The 15,523-nt window shown below is 36.9% G+C and overlaps 1 protein-coding gene across 2 annotated transcripts in view; it reads left to right on the top strand.

The window, feature by feature from the left end:
• The window catches only part of sdccag8 (SHH signaling and ciliogenesis regulator sdccag8), a 101,999-nt gene extending 86,706 nt beyond the window's left edge, over positions 1 to 15,293 (top strand). For both annotated transcript variants that reach the window (XM_022684945.2, XM_049481550.1), the window contains exons 17-18: positions 6,359 to 6,485; positions 13,906 to 15,293. In XM_022684945.2, the coding sequence (XP_022540666.1) occupies positions 6,359 to 6,485; positions 13,906 to 13,941 (163 nt within the window). In that variant the 3' untranslated portion in view covers positions 13,942 to 15,293. The remainder of the gene's footprint in view (positions 1 to 6,358; positions 6,486 to 13,905) is intronic.
• Positions 15,294 to 15,523: the final 230 nt, after the last annotated feature.

The following is a 15,523-nucleotide window of genomic DNA, read 5'->3' on the forward strand; positions in this document are numbered from 1 at the left end:
TAGTTCTTAGTTTAATATAGTTTTTTTCCTTTAACTAGTGAAATACACGTGCCACTGGCTACAACACAAATACAAAGCATTGCTGATAAACCTTTAGTGTTTACAGTTGAGTGGTTTTCTTTTCATGAAATTCTGTATCTTGAAAACTGCTTCTGTTGAATGTTGTGGTGAAGGTGCAGAAAAGGTTGTGCTAAAAGAATGCCTTTTACATTTAATCAGTGGTTTGAATTGACCTTTCTAGTATTCTTATCTGTAAATCTCTTAAAAACACTTAAAAACACTGTTTATCTTCCAATCAGTGTTTCTGTTAGCTACCATTTCTTCAAATGGAGGAAACATTTAGCTGAAAATAAGTTCTGTGCAGCTGCTTTCAGGAGCATGTGGTTGCTGAATGTTGGAACAGAGTTTAAGGAATCAGAGTCTGTATAAAGTCTTGAAATTGGCATCACCAGTTTTTTCCTTATGATGATTGTGAACAAGCCATAATCCTAAAAAAAACTTTCATCTTCTAGGGTATGTTCACATTACCAGGTGAACGTGCCAAATACAATCAGATTTTTTTAAATCAGATTTGAGTCTTTTTTTAATATGTGGTCCTAAATTGGATTCGTATTTTTTATTTTACGCATGCTCTATGTGCAAAAACAGCAAAAGCAAACCGTCTGGCCTTTTTTCACCTCATCAACCTGAGCATGAACTTCAGACCAGCTGTTTACTCCAGCAAAAGAAGCTCCACATATGAGCTGCTAACAAACACATCCATTTCCCTTTATAAAGCTACGAGTCGTCTCTCAAATATGACGTATTTTGTCTTTAGTGAAGAAGCAACGTTTATACACGTATCAATGTGCGCATGTGAGACATTTCAGAAACAGATTCATTCACATTGCACACTTACATTTGTGCCTGTCAACAATCAAGATAGCTAAATCTGATCTGAGCAAAAAATTGGATTTGATCAGTGTGGCTTGTAATGTGAACATAGGCTTAAAGTTTAAAAAAAAAAATACACTTATGTTGCTAAAAGGTCGAAAAGAATGTTTCATCTTTAACATCATTGCATTTGGAGATCAGTTTATCTGCTACTCACATAACTATTTGCTATATCAGACATTTTGACTAATTGTGTCCAAACATTTGCATGCAACTGCAGTTGTCCTGCCTTCATGTGTGGAGTGCATGCCTCAATACATAGCAAGCTCATCTTCTCAAAACTCAAAACTTGTTTTTGTGGGTTCAAACTCTGACTTACCGGAGTATTGGAGTTTGCATATATGGAATAACCAGCAGAGATGCCACCTGTTACTCCAAACACTAGATGTTTATATTTCCGCATTGAAATGCCTTACCAGTATACAGTACGCTGACTGCATTGTCTTCTTGGGTCAAGAAACTGTTTTCAGAAAACCAGGTGGTGTACTTATAAAAACGTTGCTCCAAACGAATGAAATAAATAATAGTTATCATCTCAAAACTTCCATTTTTGCATTTATGCCACCTGTCTTGGTAAACAAAAATACCATTTTTACTTTCTTTGACCTTCTTTTGAGAATTGAAGCTCTTAAACAGAAGTGAATATTGTATAGTACGTTAAGTTGTAGATGGCTAAGTAAAGTAAGTCAAATAAGGTTGTTGTTTTAAAAGAAATTGTAAGCACATAAGCAAGAGGTTTAAAACACGCAGCATGCAGTTTTTAGTAAGTACCAAATATCCAAAGAAAATACAACCAGTGAACAGGGTAACAAGGTCATAGACACCTAAAGGTAGACACCATTGTTGTGACCATAGACACCATTGTTGTGACCATGGAGGCGCAACCTTACAACATACATGACTAAATAATCTGCTGCTAACATCTTATTGCCAGATACAGTGGAGTCTATGCCTTAAATGCTCAGATCTGTTGATCTGAGGCACAAGGGGGACCTGCTCTTTTCCCTGTGGGACAATTTTCCTAGTCATTACATAAATTTGTTTAATTTCATCACCAGTACAAGTACCAGCAGCTGTGGCAGCTCATGTGAATTAACATAATAAAGCCTAAATAGCTCTGAAAAAAATGAATATTTACACTTCATGACAAAAAAATAAAGCATCATAGATCAATCAATTCAGTTATGTCACAGGCAGATTCATGCTCATGCTCAGTAATACAGTATTACAGGACATACAGCAGTCACATGTTCTTGGCAGGACTTTCAACTGACATATTTCATATTTTTAGGAGTGTCTTTACCAGATTTCCACACTTCCGTGGTCTGCCAGGTCCCCATAGTCATCCAGACTATATAGGAACACATAATAAGAAATTATCTATTAACTTTAAAAGTGCTAAACAAACCAAAATACTCTGTAAAGCATTAAGGTGCTCTTATATGGGGTTCTGTTAACTTGTGGTTTCTGAGGCTGGTAACTTTTAGAACGTATCCTGTTCAACAGCTGTAACTCTTAGTTCTCTATTCCTGGGGCGCTCCTGATGAGTTTCATAATGTTTTTGATTGTCTTGCCAACTGCACTTGAGGATACATTTAAAGATCTTAAAGTTTTCGGATTGGCTGACCTTTCCTAAAGTATATTTTTCTTAACTTAGTTGAGTAGTTCTTGTCATAATGTGGATTAGAACATTACTCAAATTGGGCTTTTCACTGTATTCCAACTCTACCTATACACAACTTTACAACTGATGCTCTCAAACACATTAAAAGGACAAGAAATTCAAGTTATTAACTCTTGACCAGTTCAGCACCGCTGTTAACTGTATTTTCCAGGAGATTCCAGTAGTTTTTGGTGTCAATACATGTCTACTTTGAATAATTTAAAACATGTTCTGGTTTGTATACCCTTTTTCTACTAAATAATTCCACTGATTTTTCTTTGTAGTAACTTGAGTATTAATCTGAAAACAGTTAAATTTAAAATAATTAAAAAACACTTTTAAGTTTAAGGTGTGTCCAAACTTTTAACTGGTACTTTATATTATCATTTCATTCCCATGTATAAAGTTTTCATTCAATTTCAACAACTTTTTGGTGTGTTGTTTTTTGTTTGTCATTCAGTGTTTCTTCAAATAATACTTAGAGAAAAAGGTTTAACAAAACATTGACCTAAAAAAACATACTACTTTTATATTCATGTTATTTTTATTTAGTCTGAAGTCCTGTCTGGATGGGATTAGTTTCTCAGGGAGACATCTGTGTGAAAAAATATTTTACACTTCTACTCAGTGATAAAAACTCTTGCATCCGAAATGCAATTGAAAAAACAGGAGGACCAACCAGTGAGTTTTTAGGCTTTCTCTTGCATTCAGTAGCTCCTCCGTTTCCACTCGCTGTTGTGTGTTTACATGGATCTCTGTGGAAACACGCACCCAAAGTGTAATTATGGTGTGTGGCAGTAGACAAATAGCTATTTGATTAAACACGAGCTGACGAAACTCAGAGATATGCGTCCGGACAGAACTAAGAAAAAGAGTTTAGCGAAAAACAGTAGATAATTCAGCCTATAATTAAATACATACATGGTCTTTCTGGACGGGAATAAAATCACAGAGGATCCCCCATAAAAGAGAAAATCACCCCAGTCCGAATAAAGCTTAAGATTGTTAAAGAAAATGTTTCTTTTCTTTGCAACCTAAATGAAGCAATAATATTTTGAGAAAATAATATAAAATGAGCTTTTCTTCATAATAAAGATGAAAGTTAAGTGGTGCTGAACTCAGTACAGGACAGTAGTGGTGTGTGTGTATGTGTGTGTGTGGTAGACGGATGGAGTCTTGTATTGGTGTTTTGGGTGTGGAGGGGTAAAGGGGCTGATGCATGGCAGAGTTTGCTCGGCGCCAGGCTCTGGAGGTGGGGAGCAGCAGTGGCGCCAGCCCCCCACACAGCAGGGTCTTAGCCTGGGACAAGCTGCCCACCACAGCCCTGCTAACAGCTCTGTCCAGCTCACCACGGGGGTCCTGAGAGAGAGACAGAGAGGACAGTAGGAAATTAAGGAAGGTGAGAGAGATGGATAAAAAGAGAGAGAGAGAGATACGATTCCTGCAGAAGCCAGTCTGAGCAGCCTGTTTTAACTCTTGCACAAAGCAGGGATAAGAGAGAGAGAGAGAGAGAGAGAGGGGGGGTGAAGAAGAAAGAGGGAGAAGAATTCCAGTGAAAGGCAGATCATTGTCGGGCGAGAGGGACCCAAACTTGGAGCGCTCGCCCACCGCAGCCGGCCTAAGCAGTCTGCTCCAGTTCCCACAGGAACGAGCGAGGGATAAGTGGAAGGGTGGGGGAGCGGAGAGAGAAAGAAAGAGAGAGAGAGAGAGAAAGAACAGGGCCTGCACAGACGGCAGTGGCCCCAGCCAGCAGGAGCAGGGCATCTGTCTTCCCCCCCTCAGCAACAGCTAGAGGCCTCCCCTCTCCCCTCTCTCTCTTCTTCTTTTCTTTCTCTCTCTCCCTCTCTTCTTCTTCTCTCACTCTGGCACGCTGCTATGGAGGGAGATCTGGGACATGCTGGGACGTGGGCTCTGAGGGCAGGACCACAGTGGGACGGAAGAGTTGTAGCTGCAGGAATCTGAGATTTTAACCACATCACTGTCATTAAAAGCGATGGCTCTGGCCAAAGATCTAATTTTACTTCAATTACTCCAGCTAAACTCATCCCATCACATTTGCTGTCGAACGTTTGTTATACTGTACCATAAATCAGCTAAAAACACCTGAAAAAATAGCTGAAAACCAAAAGTAGCTATTTTATCACTGTATGTGCAACTTTCTTAACTATCAATTGAATAATAAAAGAAATTTCGTCTCTGTCCAATAAAAAACAAGTATCTCCAAAACAGCATCTTTACAGTAGAGAGAGAAAAAACCTTCTGAACTTTTAATAGAAGTCAATGTAAAAAGAGTTTATTTCAGGTCGTTTTGAAGTTTTTCTGTTGGTCCATTCATCAAGAATTATTGGCACACTGTGAGGAACAGAAAATGAGACAAAAATGGAAATACTTTTTTTCATTAGACACTACAATATTTTTCAAGTCATTTTTAACATTTATATTGGTCCATCATCAACAAATGTAGATGCAATGTAAAATGTTAGTAATTAAGATACAAGATTTTAGCATGACAGCAAACTATTTAATCTATGGAATTAGTAATTTTATCTATATTAATTAGTAACTTTCCATAAAAAAAGTCGCAAAAAGTCTCAAATACATCTGGTAGCACAAATCCACTAGAAGGTTCTGGGAGAGCAGTGCAGTGCCATCGTTAGATGAGCTTGAGCTTTAGATTGAGCATTTCAGAGCGTCTACAGCAAGCTCAAACTAGCTAGACACTTGTGTGGAGGATAATGTAGTGAAGAAAGAAGAATCTAAAGTATCTAAAATATATTCTTGTTTGTTTAACACTTTTTATTTATAAAATAATTCAGCATGTGTTCCAGTATAGCTTTGATTCAGTCTTCAATATTAAATTTACATTTTTTCTGCCATGTCCTCCGTCTCTAAAAACAACAGAAAAACAGCTAAACATGAGATTTAAAAGCAAGTGAAATGTCCAGATGATGTTTAAACATGGAAAGTACTGAATATTTAGTGATTAATTATGTAATCTGTTAAATCGACTTATCATTGCAGCCCTAGTGGCAGTGTAGCATGCTTTAGTATCTTTGCTATATTAACAAGATGAAGGACGAAGAAACTCTGGCAGAAAAGAAACTTATGCCACAGCCAGCCATGTCTGCAAGTCCTAAAGAGCAATATTAGCCCTGGTCTCTTATTTTCATTTAAATTACTCAACAGAACTAGCTGAAAAAGTAGCATGAATTTGCAGTGGATGTGGTGGGCATGCTAACTGAACTTAGAAATGGCTAATTGCTGTTTTTCTGCAAATAGTTTACTTAATAGAGAACTTCTGTGCTGGTCAGTATTTTGTCTTTTTGTCTTAAAAGCTAATAATGATCAGTTATGAATCTGTGATATAACAGCAGTAATACACTGGAGGCTGCGCTGTACCATGAGAGTCTAATATCTCCCAATATAGCACTGCCTCTAGTGTATTATTGCATAATTAAATGTAGGCAGATGCCTACTGTGCTCTGACATACGCATGAAGACCTGCATTCTGAATCCTTCTGTGTACACACACACTGTCTCTGACACACAAAACACATGCACACACGCACACACACACACACACAAAGTGTTTGCAAACTGTTTAGTATAAAGTGTGGTACTCAGAAGTGAACACACGCTGAATGGAAAGAGTGTAGAAGACGGTGCAGACAGTAATGACTGGTATGTATTAATTGTTGGTGAGTGTTTGTGGTGTTGTGATAATTGAGTTATGTGTGTGTGTGTGTGTGTGTGTTTCTGCAGGCTGCAGCAGCTGGATCAGCATTGTCAGTGCAGCGCTCAGCAGGTGCTGGATCTGCTCAACAGACAGAAGCAGCTTGTGCAGGAGAGGCAGCTCCTCAGTGAAGAAATGCAGAACCTGCGCATCCAGGTCAGACTCTCACTCTCATTTATACTCTATTAAATCTCTATTAATACTCTATAGTCCAAGATTAGGTTTGTTTCCTGTTTTGGAAACGTCCCTGTTAAGAAAAAAATGTATCTTTAAAATGGCATCTTTACGGGTGAAGGTAGGGCTGGGAGTTAATTCAATTAATTTTAATGTGATTTTCAAACTGGAATAATTGAGATTGTATACCCTGCCAGAGGGGTATTATTATTCACACTGTAAGGTGCACTTAAAACCTTTAATTTTTTCCAAAATCATGAGTGCACTTTATAATCCGGTGATATAAAACTGAAACAGTTTAGTCATCCAGTGCCAAGGCTGCTAAGTGCCATACACAGGTGAGTATTATCAGCCTGTAGCCTGCTGCTAACCCCGGCTAGCACTGCTGGAGCAGCATTAGCATTAGCCACTAACTGCAGTGCTATCTCTTTTGCCATTCAGAGGTGAGTAATATCGGCCTGTAGCCTGCGTGTTTACCGTGTTAAAACAAGCTACACTAGCTAATATCACTTTGGCTTACCGGTAAACTCAGGGTTCCTCAGAATACCACTATCGTTGGTGCTAACTGCTAGCGTTAGTGGTTAGCTGCTAATGTTAATCTAAGCTTGCTGTAAATAAACAGAATGCCTTTACTAACCAAATAAACAGTTTTCAGGAGAGAAATCTGTGTAGATTAACATTCAGCGCTCGTTTGACTTCACTTTCATTGGCAGTCAACTCAAAATATTTTTTAACCCATAACATTTTAGGAACATTTCTAACAAGTCCATTCATCATGATTTTTCAAATCAATAAAATTATATATATATTATTTATATAAAATATATTATATTTAATAAACATGTCAAAAACAGAGAAAGACTAGAAAAACACAGGGTTGCAAGTTGGAAGCCTACAGTAAATTAGCAGTTATATAGCTGCTCACCATGCTCACCATACCCTAATATTGCACGACTGCATTTGTCCTGTCCACATAAAGGAACAAAACCACAACAAATGGCTGAGAAGTGCTGATAAACACTATAAACTCTTACTGTACACTTTCTAGAGTCTATCAGCACTTTGTAGCTCGTCCTCACACTGAGATCTCTTACTTTCCTAAAGTGTTTTCTTGGCAGTCTGCTCCATCTTGCATTGCCTTGTTGGAACATCCATCATTTGCTGTGGTTTTGCTCCTTACACTCTTACAAATGAAGGAGCTACAGAGGCATCTTTAAGTGATACCATAGGAGAACCACCATTGGTTCCATAAAAAATGTGTGTTTAAAGAAGAGATGAGGGGCTCCGAGTAGTCCAGCGGTCTAAAGCGCTGCCACTATGAGCAGGAGGTCACAGGTTCGAACCCCCGCTCCTGCAACTTTGCCATTAAGCTGCCGGCACTCAGGGGGAGCAAAATTGGAAAACACCCCTGCTCCCTCTGGGTGGGTAGATGGCGCTCTCTCCCAACATCACTCCTAGGGTGATGTCTGCAGCATAGGGCGTCTGTGAGCTGATGTTGCTGAACCGAGTCGCTGGGCTTTCCTCCAAGCGCGCTGGCTGCTCTGCGATACTGCATCAAAATGGGAAAAAAATTAAATTATATTATAAAAAAAAGAAGACATGAAATGTGAAGAGGACCAAACAGCTCTAAACTTGTTAAAAAGCCATTTACCAAAATTACAAACAATATTCAGTTTTTATTTACAAACCATTACAAACAGTATTCTGTTTTTATTTACTAAAACTTTTTTTCTGTTGGATTACATTACTATTTGAAGCACCATTATTACACATCATAGATCAAAGCTGATAGCACAGGTCTGCACTGAACCAGTTATTTTTGTCTCCATTTATAATACTGTATAAAGCATATACCCACTCTTTAATAAAATAAAAATGAATGAAGATTTATTTCTGTTTTAATATGTTTTTTTTTTTTTTTTTTACGTAGCAGCTTTTTACTTTTACTGTATAAAAATGTTTTGATAAATAAAATTAGGCCTTTTTTTACCAAATTTCTCAAAAAAAAAGAAAAAATTAACGTTTTTTTTTTTTTTGTTTTTTTTTGCCAAATTCGATTTTTGTTACATTTCTTGCAGCCATGTTCTCGGAACACAGGGAAATCTAATGAACTAATATAAATGCTCCATGCACTATTTAGGAGACTGGTGGAGACCAGCGATTTAATTCTAATAATTTCATAAAAATTGTTTTTTTTCTATTATTAACTAATTTTAAGTGCTTATACTTTACATTATGTCACAGTATGTGCAAAGCCTTATTACTGGAACATGTTAAAAAGACACAATATCCGATGATGCTAAAACCATGTAACTTTCAAACTATAAACAAACAGAGTAAATTATCAAGGCACAGTCAGAACAAAGCAAGTCCAGTGTTTAAGAGAATTAAAAGAAGTCAGTTAGTAAATAAATAGATTTGTTTATTAGGTAATTAGGTTTTAGTAACAGGTTACTGAACTGTGGAACATAACTACTGTATAATAATTACTTTAATGTTATAATTCTAAATCAATGCAAAATTGTGATCAATAATCATACAATATATAAAGCAAAAGAAAGAACATCGGTACACTTTAAACGGTGCTATTAGTGAATATTGAGTGTATTTACTGAATGAGGGACGCTTGTTTATTTGTGGAGTGTTTGTCAGTCAGCAGCACATTCTGTACAGCTCTGGCATGTGGGAGTTTTACTCAGGATCCCGTGTTCAGATCTACAGGAACAGTTTAGCAGCAGTTGGTGCGCTTAGAGAAACTGATAACTTACCACCCACAGGCCTGTTGTAGGAACTCTCCATGGTGCTGAACGTCATCTGCTAGTCTAGTGCTGAGCGTGATTATTACTGAGATTCAGAATCATAATAGTGTTCAGATATTATTTCACATTATCACCACACGCAGGAATAAAAGTAATGATCTGTTCTTACACAGTTTTACACACCTGATAAAAGCTAGTCTGCTTTACTTAAAACTATATGCAGTATTGTAAGAAGATTGTAACAATATTTCAGAAAAGAAATTAGTACAATTGTCATAGCAAATATATATTTTACCACATTTGCTGCTATTTACATTTATTCTGCAGGAATAAAGGTAATGACCTATGCTTACACAGTTTTACACACCTGATAAAAGCTATTTTGCTTTACTTAAACCATATTCATTGCTGTAAGATATAAAAACAATATTTCAGAAAAGATAGTTTTCGTACAATTGTCATTTAAAATATATATTTTTCCACATGAGCTGCTATTTACATTTATTCTGCAGGAATAAAGGTAATGATCTGTGCTTACACAGTTTTACACACCTGATAAAAGTTTATCTGCTTTACTTAAACTATATGCAGTGTTTTAAGATGTAAAAACAATATTTCAGAAAAAAAAAATTAATACAATCATCATCAAAATATATATGTTGGACCACATGAGCTGCTATTTACATTCATTGTACAGGAATAAAGGTAATGATCTGTGCTCTTACAGTTTTACACATCTGATAAAAGCTAGTCTGCTTTACTTCAACTATATTCATTGTTGTAAGATGTAAAAATAATATTTAGAAAAGACTTTTCTAAAAAAGTACAATTATCATAAAAAAATATATATTTAAAAAATATTGTTGTACCCAGAAGGAATCAACGAACAGGAATGTATGACCTATAATGTAATCTTTAATGAGAGGTAGGGGTGTGCCATATCGTACTGTATGCAATAATATCACCAACATTTTTCAATATATATTATACCTTGATATATTGTGCCATTACACCCACCTTATCACATCAGGGAACTACTTATTTGCTGTTTCCAGCAAAATAAATTTTCACACTGTTCTTGTTTCCCATTATATATCTACGAGATACAGATTATATCTGTCCAGTATCATTTATGTTACTTTAATCCTGGATATATGGAGATATTTGGAGTCTATTATTAGTATCATGACATTCTGGATCATTAACTTCTGTTACAAATTTGATTAAATTATTGTATTTTTTAATATCTCAGTAAGGGTGTGCCATAACATATCGTATACAATAACAAAATGTAATTTTCATTTTGTTGCAATAGTGTATTCTTTAAATATATTAATTTTGTGTTTTGTCATATCACCCACTCCTAATGAGAAGTCCTGTTTTTTTTCTTGGTGGAGACGACCAATGAACCTGTGTGTGGAGGCCCTGTAGAACAGTAGAAGGCCGGTGCATAATTCTGATTCTTGAACATTGTTCTCAAAATTCTGCTGATATTGACTGGAATCCAAGAGACCCTCAACTTTAACAAGATTCCCAGTACCTCACTGATCACACAGCTCCACAGCATGATGAACCACCACCTAATTTTACTGTGTGTAGCAGTAAAGTGTTTGTCTTGGAATGCTGTGTTCTTTTTCCTCCATGCATACCTCACTCTAAAAAACTTGAAGCTGGCTTATCCAAATGTACTTTAGCATACCTCAAACAACTCTGTTTGTGGCGTGTGCTCAGAAAAGGCTTCTTCTGCATTAATTACTCTCCCATACAGCCTCTCCTGTGCTGAAAAGTTAAACGACTATAACTATTCACACCATCCTTTGCCTCTGCTTATCTGAGATTTTGCTTGGCCTGCACCTTAACTAGAACTGTGCCCCTAAACCATGCATGTAGAACAATCTTTGTTTTCAGGTCATTTGAGAGTTGTGTTTTGAGGCTCGTGTGTTGCCACTCTTCAGAGAAAATGCAAAGAGGAGAAAAACTTGCAATTGGCTCCTTAACCCTTTCTCATAATTAGATTGACAAACTAATTTTGTGATCCTGTAATTAGTGCTAAAGTTATTCGAATCAATAAAACGACAAGGGCGCCCAAATGTATGCACCTGCCTAATTTAGTTTGAAGAATTATTGAGAACTTTCTGTAAATCCTATAAACTGTACTTCTCTTCTCAAATATCACTGTGTTCTTTTGCTATATGATATATTTAACTGAAATTGCTGATTTGAACAACCAACGATTTATAAAGAATAATCATGAAAATAATCGAGGGGTGCCCAAACTTTTTAATACCACTGCACCATATACAACTTTTTTATTTCTTTAGATATGACTAATTACATTGTTGTAACCTTAAAACTTTATATTCTAAAAACTTCCCGTCTGTCAGACAGGCTGGTTTTTATCGTGTCCGAAACACGTCGGAAAATGATGGAAGTCGTAAGTTTTGATCGTTTAATTCCAACTGTGCTGAGAACAGGTTTAAACTACTTCCACGTCAGCTGAAATACAGCGAGTTGGGGGGCTGTGGGTGGGGGGTGTGAGGGAGAGAGACAGAGAGAGAAATAGAGAGAGAGCACAAGCAGCACAGCAGCTGGTAGCCATGGCTGCACATCACGCAAGACTAGGCGCCCACAGATGCTCATCCAGATTGCTGCTAGAGGCGCGTCAGCAACAGACAGTGACTAGCCGCACGCTGACATCCGTAGGAGATTATGGCAAACAGAGCGCCTCTCCACAAAGCGCCCGCACTCATGCCTCCGTTAATACTGCCATGCTGTTGTTTTGTTAGGAGACGGAGAGGAAGAGAGAGTTAGCGTCTCTGGCCGAGCTTTTCTTTAAGAACATCCACATGCTCAGCGCAGCCACTTTTCAGAGGAGTTCAGACTGCTTATGCAGAAAACTGAGAGGCACGTTTTTTTGTGGAGTGCTTTTGAGGTGCTTTATAGCAGAAGGAACAGTGTTCTAAGAACTGACGAGAGAGGAAGACAGAATTGTAGACAAAAAAATGTTTTAAAGGAATACTTCTTTAACTTGAATCTGTTCCTGCTGCATCTGTACTCTCTTCACTCTATCAAAAAACAGTAAGGAACTATTGCAGTAGATGGTTTAAAACTGTCTCTAAACCCCTTTATCTAGCTTCAGAATTAGTTCTGTCCAGTCACAATATTATGACCACCTCCCTGATTCTACACTCGCTGTCCATTATCTTATCAGCTCCACTGAGCGTATAGAGTAGAAGCACTTTATAGTTCTACTAGTGCATCTCAAAAAATGTTTATATTATTAAAAAAGTCATATATTATATAGATGTATTACATACAGAGTGATCTATTTTATTTTCTTTTATTGTTGATCATTATGGCTTACATCAAATTATAATCAAATCAAATTTATTTATATAGTGCTTTTTACAACTGATGTTGTCACAAAGCAGCTTTACAGAACAAACAATCAGACAAAAAAGCAAATGTAAACCCAAAATCTGAAAAATATTATATAAAAACAATTAGTAGTAGAGCAGAGTTTGGCAGTGTGCCAAGTCCTGCTGGAAAATGAAATCTGCATCTCCATAAAAGTCCTCAGCAGAGGGAATCATGAAGTGCTGTAAGATTTTAAGGAAAAAAAATGACACAGTGGACCAACATCAGCCCCCAGAACTCTGCCGCCAGGACACTTCCCACAGGACGCTGGATATTTCTGGAATCACTTGTACAAGTTGAAAAATAATTTTCGTATATATTTTTTTTTGCACCAAAAGGGTCACATATGTATATATAAAAATGACACATCTCATTTTATTGTACCGTATCGGTACTGCACTGTCCTGTCTGTTAAATTGTCTCATCTGTTGTATTTATTGTAATGTTATTGTTTTATGTTACACTATTTTTACACTTTTGCACTTTATGGTTGTCTCTTGTATTGTTGTTCCATGTTGCACCAGGGTTCAGCTACTTTATGTGGTCAACCCTGATACATGCTTTTTACTTAGCATATAGCTTCTCTGAAATGATTTTTGCTATGTGCCTAGAGAAGTACGACAAAAAAAAAAATCTGCCAAAATACTGGTACACCAAAACTAGTGTACCAACCAAGTTTTAGAAAAGTTAGTAGGAAAAGAAGAAAAGTTGGTGGAGTGAACACATTATGGTTTCTGATAAATTTTGATTCCAGAAATATTTTTTCAACTGATTAAAGTATGTTGTACATGCAGAAGAAAATGTGTGAAACTTAGGAATGTACAATAAAAAATGTTTTCATATTTCCCTTAAGGCTTCTATACACTTGTGGAGGAGTTGCAGTTAAAATGTTCTATTTGGAACTTGGAACTTTTATTTAACTTGGACATCCAAGTAAAAATATAGTCCAGCATTACTATTTATATATCAAAACTATTCTAAACATTGAATAAATCCATCATTTTGTGCTTATTTAAACTCTGCATTGGGGCATATGCTACAGATATTGGTTATATTAAGATTTGAAATATTCCATCCCACTAAATAAGGCAGGCCATGTTTTTGGATCCCATTTCAAACCATAATCAGGTTTATCAGGAAGTGGCGCTCTCTTCACTTCTCATTCTGTCCCTCTGTTAAAACAGGAGGATGAACTGAAGTGTCTGTGTTTCTTCCTGTTTCTTCAGCAACCGGTCGAGAGGAGAGATTTCCCCTCGGTGTGAGAGTGAGTGTCTCTCTCTCTCTCTCTCTCTCTCTCTCTCTCTCTCTCCTGTGAGCTGATCTGATCACCGGCGCTCCGGCCGCTCGCTGTCCGTTATCTCGGGGAGATGGTGGTGATTCTGCTGGAGGGGTGAAGGAGGAGTTCAGTGCGAGTTTGTGCGTGTGAGACCTGCAGGGGTCCGAGTGACATCACAGAGCATGCTGAGAGCACAGCAGCAATGCTGGCTCCTCGTCACTGACACTGTCAAACACACACACACACACACACACACCTTCTGCGCTCCCTGGTTGCTGCACACGGGTTTCTTATATTACTTCCACGACCGCAACACACTTTCTTATTTCTGTTTCTCTGAATCTGTTGATTTTGATGGTGCTAATTTTTGATGTGATTATTTAGTAAAGTATTATTTAATATAGTATGTTTTATAGTTTTATACAGCTTTTTATTTGTGTGTTTTGTAAACATATCTGTTTTCTGGTTGTCAAGAAATGAGTCTTTTAAACCAAGAGCTACTTAATTTATTTTTAATAACTTCATATTAATCATCAAACTTTTAATCAGGGTATGTCTTCACTTTATAAACAAAAGGATTAAGACTCTTTTTCATGTATTGTTCCTTTTGAAATCAGTTGTATTAAAAAAATAATACTGCTTTTGATTGGAGTAACTGTCTCTATTTTATATGGCAAGCAAATATTTTTTATTGAGTATTGCTGTGAGGATTTGATTGCAGCAGCAACATAAGATTAAGCAAAGTCAGGATGTTGAATGATCCCCGCTCTGACTAATCCACATCTCCCCGAAACATCTCAAAAAACTCCATTGTTCCAGAGAACACAGTCTCTCTGCTCACAGCTCAATACTGTGGTCTTTATATACCACCAGCCCACGACTGGTAGGTACACATTTATCAACTCCAAAGAAAATCTGTGCTGGCAACCGGCGCAACCTATAGTAGCTGAATGCAAACATCTGGACCACTTAAAAAATGAAGAGTTTCTTAGATTTTACCAAATTGGAATATAATCAAGAAGAAGATGGATGTTCACAAGCCACCAAACCAAGCTGAACTGCTTGAATTTCTGTACCAGGAGTAAAGGCATAATGTTATCCAAAAGCAGTGTGTAAGACTGGTGGAGGAGAACATGCCAAGATTATATGTATTATTTGAGGTCTGAAAGCTCTGCATCTTTTTTTTTGTTATTTCAGGCATTTCCCATTTTCTGCAAATAAATGTTCTAAATGACAATATTTTTATTTGGAATTTGGAAGAAATGTCTGTAGTTTATAAAATAAAATAATGATAAAGCTATAAAAAGCAAAATCTAATAAAATGATTGAGAAACTGAAGTGATCTCAATTATTTCCAGAGCTGTATGTCCTAACATGAATCATTTTAATAGCAGTAATGTGCTGATGATTTTACATGTTGAGTGTTTTTGTCTTCTGGTCTAAGTGAGTGGAGCGGTACAGTGGTGCACAGTGGCAGAGACCTAAGGTTATGGGTTCAGTCCTCATTCTGCTCTGTGGAAAGGTTTTTTTTTTTTTTTTTTTTAACACCCATGAGGGCTTTTCACCCA

The sequence above is a fragment of the Astyanax mexicanus genome, chromosome 7 (genome assembly GCF_023375975.1).
Source record: "Astyanax mexicanus isolate ESR-SI-001 chromosome 7, AstMex3_surface, whole genome shotgun sequence".
Classification (NCBI taxonomy): Eukaryota; Metazoa; Chordata; class Actinopteri; order Characiformes; family Acestrorhamphidae; genus Astyanax; species Astyanax mexicanus.